The 11,704-nt window shown below is 41.3% G+C and overlaps 1 protein-coding gene across 1 annotated transcript; it reads right to left on the minus strand.

Annotated features, from left to right (window-relative positions):
* Nucleotides 1–936: 936 nt before the first annotated feature.
* LOC129333290 (protocadherin gamma-A6-like) lies at nt 937–8,968 on the minus strand. Its single transcript, XM_054984823.1, is given in 4 exon segments — nt 937–1,053; nt 1,898–3,144; nt 5,135–5,164; nt 6,661–8,968. Coding segments are annotated over 4 exon segments (3,702 nt in total).
* Between the last annotated feature and the right edge of the window lie 2,736 nt (nt 8,969–11,704).

Consider the following 11,704-nt stretch of genomic DNA (forward strand, 5'->3'; position numbering starts at 1 on the left):
ACGTGAGTCTGTTCACTTGCCAGGCAAGTGTAATTCGTCACTTGTCGCTTGGCTCTGAGTATGCAGGAGGGTGTGAGTTGAACATACAAGAGGCTTTGCAAATGCTTGTCGGAGCATAGAGAAAACACACATACAATTTGGGTGCATGCAATAGGACCAAATATGGCTTAGCCTCCAAACCTATTTTCAGTGCAAGGACTCATCCTTTTAACCCACAAAGGAATATGTACCATTACATTCCTTTTGTCCTGAAAAGTGTGATCATGTCCAGCCACCAGTCCCTGTAAGATATGAAGGAAAGCCCCCTCAGGTACATTTAATGCTTGCCAGATTGGCTGTCTGGAGATTGTTTTGCCTTTAATTCAAATGATGCAGTGAGTGGTGACTGATGGGTTTCCTACATCCTTCCCTACGAGGAAGGAAGCAGAGCTGAAGACAAAGGGATGACCACACAGCTGCTGTCCAGCTGGCAAAGCCCTCTCAACAACCAAAGTGGAAAACCACAACTAAGGGACAAGACAATAGCCAATGAAAAACTGCAAAGGTATATTAGGTGATTATTGGTAATATAAAGTGGCACAGTGCATGACTTATCTAATTCTAGACACTTCCAGGCTATATATATCCAATTCTCATATACAATATTACACAATATCCGGCCAACTGTAGTAAATTTGCTTCTTTCAACAAGGTGGAAGCTCAAACGGAGATGACAAATTCAGTGCATAGAAGAGCACGGAACAACACTGTTCCTGTTGTAAACATTTAAACAGTTGCTTGCATGTTGCTTTCTCTTTCCAGATGAAACAAAGAGATGGTAAACTTCAAAGGACCAAAGACCCGACAAGGAACCGGTCATTGATAACACTTGTTTCCAGACTGCATCAGGGGTCGACAAACCTTCTCCCCATGCATCTCCAAATGCCTCACTGCCGCTTACAATATCTCAGGCGGCAGATTGACGCACCCTTTTCTTTTTGGCCCTCTCAGCTTGAGTGCTGCCTCGGCAATAACATCTGGATGCTCTCCCTCTTCTGTGCTGACCCGCAATATCTACCAAAAAGGATATCACACTGCTCACCGAAAGAGGGCCAGAGCTACCCGCCATCCTACCCGCCCTGGCTGCATCAACTAAATTAAAGGCACAAAGATTCTGGAAAACTGGCAGCCCCAGCTATATAATGAAACTAAACAGAACCTGAACATTATGCAATGTTAAGATTATAAAATAAGCTTATAGTTTCCCCATCAGGACTGTTTATCTATGTTTTCTCTAATACCAATTAAAACAAACCATTAGCAAAAAATGTCTTATTTTATGAGTGTAGCTTCCAAGGAATAAGTACAAAACAGAAGCAAAATATGCTAGATCAAACCTATTGATCAATAAGTACATTAAAAAACCTGTTCCATTTCTCTCTATTTATGTCACAAAATCACACATAAATATGTAACTTGATTATTTTCCTCAAGAGAAAAATGAAGTTCAGCTAGAGAGCATTCAATAGATTATTTAAAAATCTTTGTTCCTAGCTTTGTACTTTAGTGCCTATTAGATCTATGAAAAATATTTTTCCAGTGTATAACTCAATTATGACCTTTTGATCAATCTCTGATATAGAGGGCTGAAAATTATAATGCAACACTGACTATCTTGATTGTGGTGGCCTTTTTTAATTTCATAATAGTTGTGGTATAATTCTACTTCCCCAGATCACCAAAATCAAAGGAAACTAAAGAGATTATTTGCCCCTGAGAATGTGTCTCTTGCTGTACAGATACTTGTTATGCTAAAGACTCAAAATAATGTTCACACGAGGAAGACCTTTTAGGAGCAGCAAAATTCAAACAACTCACTAACTGAATTGACCATGGGGCAAACCCATCCAGAACTTACCCTCTCCTCATTCTCTGTTACATCATCCAAATTGTTTTCACCATTCAACATCAGAGAAACATCAGATTTGACATTGCAGAAGATATTCTCTGCCACTTGCGCAGTGGGCTGCAGGAAAGTTAACTCGTTTCTCCGAGATTCAGAAGATAAGCAGACCTGGTATGAATATGGCAAAGTCCCATCTTCATAATTAGGGGGGAAAACGGCTCCCGTCTTTGCATCAGGAATAAAGCACTGAAGAAGCGTGGGGTTCCTTGACCGTCGGAGTTTCATCACAATGGTCAGTGTTACTGTCACAAGGAAAAGGAAGGACACCAGGGCCAAGGCCAGCACCAAGTAAAACTGGAGATCAGGCTGATATTCTGACTCACTGGGCTGGGTGTTCATTTCCGGAAGAGCCTCCTGGAAATTCTCAGCAAAGACGAGGTTAAGGGTCACGGTGGCTGACAGAGGAGACTCTCCGTTATCCTTCACCATAATGACTAGTCTCTGCTTCACAGCTTCCCTCTCCAGTAATGCTCGGGCGGTTTTGATCTCTCCTGTGTGGGACCCAATGGTGAAAAGCGAGGGCTCCGTGGCCTGCAGCAGGTGGAAAGAGAGCCAGGCATTGTGTCCAGAGTCAGCATCCACGGCCACCACCTTGGTCACCACATAACCTGACTCCGCCATCCGAGGCACCATCTCAAAGAAGGACGAGCTTTCTGTTGCTTGGGAAGGATAGAGGATCTGCGGAGTGTTATCATTCCTATCCAGAATACACACTCTCACTGTGGCACTGCCATTGAGGGATGGGGAGCCTCCATCCTGGGCCCGCACTTGAATCTGAAACTCCCTGAACTGCTCGTAGTCGAAGGAGCGCTGCGCATAAATGGTGCCAGTCTCAGAATTAATTGAGACGTAAGAGGAGAGCGGCAGGTCTTCAATGTTGCTCCTGAGGATGGAATAAGCAACTCGGGCATTGTGATCCACATCGGGGTCAGAGGCCTTGACCCTGAAAATGGAAGCTCCGGATGGGTTGTTCTCTGGCACGTAGACAGTATAGGAAGACTTTTCAAAGGCTGGAGGGTTATCGTTGATATCTGAGATCTGTAGAGAGATGGTTTTGTGTGTGGAGAGAGGAGGAATGCCTTTGTCTGTCGCTGTGATTGTAATATTATATTCTGGAGTCCTTTCTCTGTCAAGATAACTATCTGTAAGAAGTTTGAAGTAATTGTCTAAAGAGGAAACTATCTGGAAAGGTACAACGTCTCTAAGATGGCATGTGATTTCCCCATTTTCTCCTGAATCCATGTCATGAACTTTGAGCAGAGCAATAACAGTTCCAGGCATGGAGTCTTCAGGAATTGCACTGGACAAAGAAGTAAGAACTACTTCTGGTGGATTGTCATTCTCATCTAAAACTTCAATCTCCAGCTTGCTATGTGTCACCAAGCCACCCCCATCAGTAGCCTGTATTATCATCACATAACTTTGTCTTTCCTCATAATCAATCCTCTCCTTAAGTGTAATTATTCCATTATGGGGATCCAGGCTGAATTTATGCCTGGCACTTTCTGGGATTTTGTTGAAAGAATAAATGATCTCAGCATTAGACCCTTCATCCTTGTCAGATGCTTTAACTTGCAGCACAGACGTTCCTCTGGGTGCATCCTCTCTCAGACTTACCTTATAAACAGCTTGGGTGAAAACAGGCATATTGTCATTAACATCAGTAACAGTAACATATATGTTGGTGGTCCCAGATTTTATTGGGTCTCCCCCATCCAGAGCTGTAAGGACCAATTGGAGTGTTTCTTCTTCTTCCCTGTCCAGTTGCTTCAGTAGTATTAAATCTGCATATTTATCACCATCTTCACTTTCTTTAATGTCTAGTTTAAAATAAGGAGATAAATTCAGAGTGTAATTTTGGAGGGAATTTATCCCAATGTCTGCATCTTCAGCATTTCCAAGAGAAAACCGAGATCCTGGTGGGTTTGATTCACTCACTTTGAGTTGGATATTGTCTTCTTGGAAAAGGGGGGCATTATCATTAATGTCCTCAATGAAAATATGTATATGGAAAATATTCATAGGATTATGCACAACAGCTTCTAATCTCAGGGCACAAGAGGGCGATTTTCCACAAATTTCTTCCCGGTCTATTCTGTCATTCACATACAGGTTGCCATTTTGCTCATTAAGAGTGAAATATTGCTTTTCTGAATTGATCCCAAGCTTCCGTTTTAATAGCTCTCTTGCATCCAATCCCAAATCTTTGGGAAGATTCCCCACAAGAGATCCCTTTTCTGTTTCTTCCAGAACTGAATAGTGAACCTGATCAGACCTCACCCAACTGAATAAACAGAAGAATATGAACCAAAAAAGTACTTGCCTCTTGATCTCCCTTGTTGACTCTGCATGTCTATTTTCCATCACTCTCATTTTCAGAGCAGCTTTTCCAGAGTCTAGTGTGTTCAAACATTTCATTCTTTCACAGTAAGAGAGTTGAAATTTAGTTCTTATTTCTGATGGTGCCTGAGAAATGAAGAGGATTTCAGTTCTGGAGGAGCTTTTAAAATAAAGCGGTCTCCTTCCTCTCTCTTCTTCTGTATATAACAGAGGGATAATATTGCAGGAGCCTCAGTTGTGAATCCAGTATTCTGTCTTGTCCAACAGCGACACTTTGAGTTCACACGGAGAACAGCACTTCTGTTTTTTTCTTCTCAATCTGTATTTCCCAAGTGGACAAGTTTTCAAGATAAAAATTTTCTAGTGCCTATCAATGCTTGTATTAAAGATAGATCCATATACTTATTTCCCTCTGTACACTTCCACCCTATTTTTATAGCATTTTGACTGTATTTTGGTTGCAATGTACAGAGCAGAAAACCTGAAAATTTTCAGCTTATTTTTAATGCAGGGTGTTTCTTCTATATTTTAAAATAAGCATAGGAATGTATCACGAGAAGAGAAAATTAAAATCAATACACCTAGAACACATGTACATGTACTAGAAACACAAGTTGTAAGAATCATAGTTTGATGAAGATCAGGTTTTTGAACCAACAAATATATCAGAAGATACATGCATTCTACACCTTTAGACAGTATTATTTTTGAAAAGATTTGAGATTTCAAGGAAGTCATTATGACGGAGGTCCTTTGAGATTCTGAGAAAATGAGTTAAATAGGCTGACTGAGGTATCACCTTGTTCACTCTCAAGCACGCTGTTCATTCACAGCATTATTATACAGGACATGATGTGCAATTCTAAATTTGGAAATAAACTCAATTGAGTTCAGTGGAACATTTTCTCTTTACTGTATATAGGATTGCAGCATGAAGCACGATATACATTTTCTATTTTCTATGTGTTTCTCATCATGTAGTTCTGGAAGATACCTTTTTTAAACAACATTTAATTTATATATTACCCTTCAGGACGCTTAACACCTGTCAGAACGGTTTACAAAGTATGTTATTATTGTCCCACAACAATCACCCTGTGAGGTGGGCGGGGCTGATAGAGCTCTGGAAGTGCTATGACTGACCCAAGATAGTAAAAGTAACTTGTACATCATTTTTCTACCTTTTAGTAATAAAATAAGATCTAAATTATGAATTCCTGAAAACTCCGACACTTTCCATTTTTTTATTTAGTTAACAGAAGCAGATAAAATTCGAGGGGCGCCTACAATTACAAAGAGACTCAGGAAAATAAAGATGAGCCAAAAATACTGCAAGTCTGGTGTCAGGTAATAATTTGTGGACAAGGGGTGGTGACAGAACAGAAAGGGACCCATCTCTGTTGCTCTCCCTCCTTGAAGAAGATTTCCTTCAAGTCTCCATAGTCCCTGACCATGGTAGAGTGGTGTATGTAACAACCAGCATAAAAGCAAAATGACAGCTAGCAAAATTGTTAACATGTAGTTTCTACAACTTCCTCTTGTAAGCAGTCTTACTGCTACGTCTCCAACAAGTTAAATTTTCTGAAGTCTTCAAAGGTATCATCATGCATATCACACAGGAGTAATCAATGCATGGACAATCAAACCATGAGGAGGGGTGTCAACTGACATACCCACTGAAGCTGGTTAAAGGCCCCATATGTCACAAAGAAGATCCATGCTTCTATTTCTATGCTTGGCTCTAGAAGCACACCAAGTTGTAAATCTGCTTCTGAAGATGAAGTGAATCCCTATGCAACACAGGCTTACTCTACAAATCCCCATTGGCTTTATTATCAACAAACAGCACTTCAGTCTTATCTGGACTGAGCTTCAGTTTCCTGGCCCTCATCCAGCTCATTACATATGTCTGTGCCAAACTGCTTAGCTCTTGATTAATAAAACCAACCTACTTAGTAATTCACTAAAGATTGCCACAAAATAATGGATGTGAAGGGCACTGACGACAATACAATATGATACAATATACACATAAAGCTACAATATGATATACACACAAAACATTATTGCAGCAAGAAGGGAGAACTGAAAAGCATACTTCTGAGATAACAAGTGAGATTTAACTGATGAATCTCCAAAACCAGGTTTAAAAAAATCCAGAGAGGGCTCTATAAATAAGAACAGAAGCATGGATATTTCATCCTTGATCTTCACGATACGTGACAGGACAATCGAATGGGAATCCCTGCCAAGTACAGATATAATAAAAGAATATCACATTCATCAACTCACCTGGGCTATTTGGTCTCCATTTTTAAGATTCAAATCTTCAAAAGTTATGATAGCATCCATTGTGTCAGAAGTCTGTGGAGTACCAGAAAAATGTTTTTTCCTAGAATCTGTGGTGAGAGAAACCTCTTGGCAATAGGAGTGAAGAAACGCTCGGACTCCATCAATCCCCACAAATTGTGAAACTGGGACTCCAGTGAAATTCAAGCTCCCAGAATCACACAACTGTGAATTTCTCCACCTGTGAAGTCTGAGTGCCAGCAACACAAGGAGGAAGGTGAAAAACAAACAGGAGACAAAAGCCACAGCAACCACTAGGTAGACGGTGAGGTCGGACTGGGGGTCTGCAGGGGCGGAGATGCTGCTCAGGTCAGTCAGTACCTCAGGGATGCTGTCGGACAGCACCACAGTGACTGTGACTGAGGCAGAGAGGGGGGACTGCCCACTGTCCTTCACTAAAACCACCAGGCTTTGCTTGAGAGCATCCTTGTCCAGAAAGGGACGGGCCGTCCGGATCTCGCCAGTGTGGAGCCCTATGGTGAAGAGCCCTGGCTCTGTGGCCTTCAGCAGCTGATAGGAGAGCCAGGCATTCTGGCCGGAATCTGCATCCACGGCCACCACTTTGGTGACCAGGTAACCTGGCTCAGAAGAGTGGGGGGCCAGCTCTATCCCAGTGGAGCCATCAGTGGGAGTGGAAGGGTACAGGATTTCTGGGGCATTGTCGTTCTGATCCAGAATGAAGAGAGTAACTGAGACATTGGAGCTGAGTGGTGGAGAGCCTCCATCTTGGGCCTTAACCCAGAAATTAAGCTCCTGGAGCTCTTCATAGTCAAAAGAGCTCAACGCATAGACAACACCAGTCTCAGAATTAATGGAGAGATATGATGAGAGAAGAGACTGATCATGTCCTTCCATGATGGAATATGTTATTCTGGAGTTCTCTTCCCAGTCAGGATCATTTGCACTAAAGGAATAGATGGAGGCTCCCCTCAAATTATTCTCTAGGAGATATGATTTGTAGGCCGATTCTGCAAAGAGGGGAGGATTGTCATTTGTGTCTAAAAGGCTTAGTAGTAGGACAGTGGCTGTAGAAAGAGGAGGAACTCCATGATCAGTAACTGTGAGGGTGATACTGTAGGAAGCCACTTGCTCCCTGTCCAACACTTTGTCTGTCACCAAACTGTAAAAGTTATCCATGGATTTTTTCAGCTGAAAAGGGAGGCTTGGCTCTATGGAGCATGTGACCTCCCCGTTAATTCCAGAATCACTATCTTGCACATATAGAATGGCAACAACAGTTCCAACTGGTGAGTTCTCAAGGATGTCATTGATGAGATATGTTACTTCTATTTCAGGCACATGGTCATTCACATCCGAAATGAAAATCACCACCTTTGATTTGTCACTCAGGCCTCCCCCATCTTTAGCTTGCACCTCAAATTCATAGAAGGAAGATTCCTCATAATCAAGGTTTCCACCCAGAGTTATTTCTCCTGTTGTAGAGTTAAGGAGAAATGTTTGGAAAATCTTATTTGTAATTTTATGGAATAAATATTTTATTTCCCCATTAATTCCTTCATCCAAATCGACTGCTCTTACTGTAAGTATTGTGGACCCTTTAGGAATATTCTCCATGACAGTTACTTCATAGACAGACTGGCTGAAAACTGGCGCATTGTCATTGGCATCGAGAATGACGATGTGGATTCGAGCAGTGCCGGATCGCACAGGATCTCCTCCATCAGAAGCTGTGAGGATTAGATCATAAACCGATTGCTCCTCTCGGTCCAGAGCTTTTTCCAAAACCATCTCAGTATGTCTAATGCCACTTTCTTCCATTTGAACTTTCAGAGAAAAATGGTTGCTCCCTGTGAGATGGTAGCTTTGTATTGAATTTATACCCAAGTCTGGATCTTCAGCCTGAGGAAGGTCAAAACGAGACCCCAATGTAGATGCCTCACTGATTTCAAGTTCCTCTTCCCATGGAGGGAATTGAGGATCATTATCATTTACATCTGTAATTTCCACTTCTATTCCATAAATCTTTAATTTACTCTCAATAATAACCTGAAACGTTAAGGTGCACTTCTCTGCCTGTCCACAGATTGCCTCTCTGTCTATTCTCTCAGAAGTTTGCAAAATGCCACTGTTGGAGTTCAAAGCAAAATACTGAACCGTACCTGTCCTGGTAACAATCCGCAGTCCATGTTCTGAAAGGTGCTTTCCATCCATTCCTAGATCCTTTGCAATATTCCCCACAAAAGAGCCTTTCTGTATCTCTTCAGGAATGGAATAGCGAATCTGCCCAGAAACTGCTTTCCATACAAACAACATGGTTAGATATTGCAGGATCCCTTTATTCTTCCAGCCCCATTGCTTCTGAATTTCCTCCATTCCCTTCCAGCAAGGTGGTTTGTTCTTCTGATTCTGCCTCCAAGGAAAGGGCAGTCTTAAAATCTGTTTTTAAAATAAATGCTGTGTCTGTTTCACTTCCTGTAACGTCTGTTCAAGTCTGCTCTGTCTGCTATTTTGTTCTTGTGTCTTCAACTGTAGTGCTTGGTTAACTGGACCTTTAACGAAAATTTTTCTCCCATATTGGTGAACAGTGACACCCGGAGTCTCAATGGGAAACTACAGATATGAAATGAAGACTAATTTTCCATGAAAAAATTCTCCTTTTTCTAAAAAAAAATGTGTTCAAAGACCCACCATCACAGGTTCAGGGCAATTTTGCATAATTTAATAATGAGAAAAATCTCATTGATGTTTTGCTTAGATTAGAAATAGCTCTCCTTAAAAGTAGGTAAAACTAAGGTATGATCTTCCTTATGTTTATGTTGCATTATATGCATTATTTCTCAGAAGTTACCCATCAGCCTGCACAATAATGCATAATATTGGGGTAGTAACTGGGTGGTATCCTGAAAAGTAGATGGAACGAATTTTGTAATTTTTGCGTATGTGGAGGAATTTTCAAATCATCTTTTTCTGGACAAGCTGATGTAATTTAATGTTACATGTTTTAGAACTCAGGGTCATAAGATCAGCTGTGCTTGATCAGATCGGCAGTCTCTCTTGTCGCCCATCCCATTATATTCAGTGGACATCCAGAAGCCCCCAGAAAGCTTTCTTGAATTTCAGAATCTGGAGAGCCAGTTTGGTGTAGAGCGATGGGACTCTAATCTGGAGAACCAGGTTTGATTCCCCACTCCTCCACTTGAAGCCAGCTGGGTGACCTTGGGTCAGTCACAGCTCTCTTAGAACTCTCTCAGTCCCACCCACCTCACAGGGTGATTGTTGTGGGGATAATAACATACTTTGTAAACTGCTCTGAGTGGGTGTTATGTTGTCCTGAAGGGTGGTATGCAAATCGAATGTTGTTGTTATTATAACCTCTGAAGCAACTCGGCACATCACCCTCAAACATCTGTGCTTCTACGTTCATTTATGAATGTGTATTGTCCATGAATGTAGAAAGATACTTTTATGGAAATAGTTTCAAGTGGGTAGCGTTGTCGGTCTGCAGTTGAAGAGCAAGATCCAGGTTCAATAACACCTTAAACACCAACTAGATTTCCAAGGTATGAGCTTTTGAGAGTCAGAAATCCCTTCGTTCTGAGAAAGAATACTTTGCCTCTTGAAAGCACATACTTTCGACATCTAGTTGGTTGTTAAGGTGTTACTGGATCTGGATCTTACTTTTATGGGAAATTATATAAATAAGCTTAAGCTTATCAGGGCTTTTTCTATTATTTTCTTGCAGCAGTGCAATATTTAAATTTATTTACAAGAGCAATAATGTGATATAGCCTCCTGTTTTAATTTATTTGCAAATGAACTAGATATGAATACACACACGTTATAAAATGAATTATCCAAAACAAAACAGCAGTTGATTATGTAATGTACCTTGAATCTCAGTGAGAAACGCAGACTATAAACAAACTAATAGATAAAATGTGTAATTTCTGCATTGTGTAACATGTCATGTTTAAATGTTTATGTCTTGACTCAGCAGTGTTTCAGCTCTGCATCCAATTTCTGCTTATTGCGTTGTTTATTGGATGTCCCGGCTTGTTGATTCTATTGACTTACACTGTGTAATCTGCCTTGAATCTCAGTGTGACAGATGGACTAAAAATAACACAAAGAAATAAAATAAATAAAGAATGGCAGACATAAGGGGCCTGGGTAAAATTCAGAGGTATGGGCTAGAACCTGCTGAGGAAGGTGCATTATCCATGTGGGAAGTGGGGGACATTGGCCCATTGGGTCAAATGAGTATTGCCTTGCCCAGCTCAGCTGTTTCCAGCCTCTTCCTGTCAACCTCTTCACTTACCATCAGTCTGAGAAAGTGGGTGGGGCAGAGCAGCTATACAGTCCTAGTTTTTTAAAAAAATATTTTTAATTAAATTAACAATATTGCTTAATACATATAGACATAAAATACAAAGTTATACAGTTGGTTATTATGGACTGTTAAAAGATGTTGTACAGATATGTCACCACAGGAGTGTAAACTTTACTTTGTGATAACTTTCATAACATTGTATATACAGTCCTAGTTTATGGAACTTGGTGTTACCGGGAATGGATCCTTACAAGGGTGGGATGGGGGGATTAGCAGCAAGGAGAAGGTTTTGCAAGAGGGGTAACAAGCGAGACCTCCACCAATTTTATGGGGTCCCCTCCCCAAGGAAACTGACTAGACTGGTGTTCTTGAACCAAAGAGTAATAAATGGTTTGCACAAGCACACAGAGTCCTAAGAAATTAGCCAGAGGTTGGAATAGAGTGAGGGATTTGGAGTATAATTACCTATCCAGGAAGCGGGGGTGGTCCACGGAGGAAGAGAGCTTCAAACGTCCTGCATCTTTGGCCAGGGAGGAGGACTCAGAGAGAGAGGGCACTACACTTGGGTCCCAATAAGTGTGTACGATCTGAATGGGGCAAGAGCCCTGGTTCTTATCCTGAGGCTGGAGAGCCTCCTTAGCCTTTGGGACAAAGACCATAAAGGTCAGCTCCTGGGAATGACAAAGGTTTGATTACCTCTGATTGGTGCTACCAGGGTGTGACAAAAAAGTTTGATTGGGTTCTCCTGGTGTTTGACAAAGAGACAGTTGCTAATTAAT

This window comes from Eublepharis macularius, chromosome 7 (genome assembly GCF_028583425.1).
Source record: "Eublepharis macularius isolate TG4126 chromosome 7, MPM_Emac_v1.0, whole genome shotgun sequence".
Taxonomy (NCBI): Eukaryota; Metazoa; Chordata; class Lepidosauria; order Squamata; family Eublepharidae; genus Eublepharis; species Eublepharis macularius.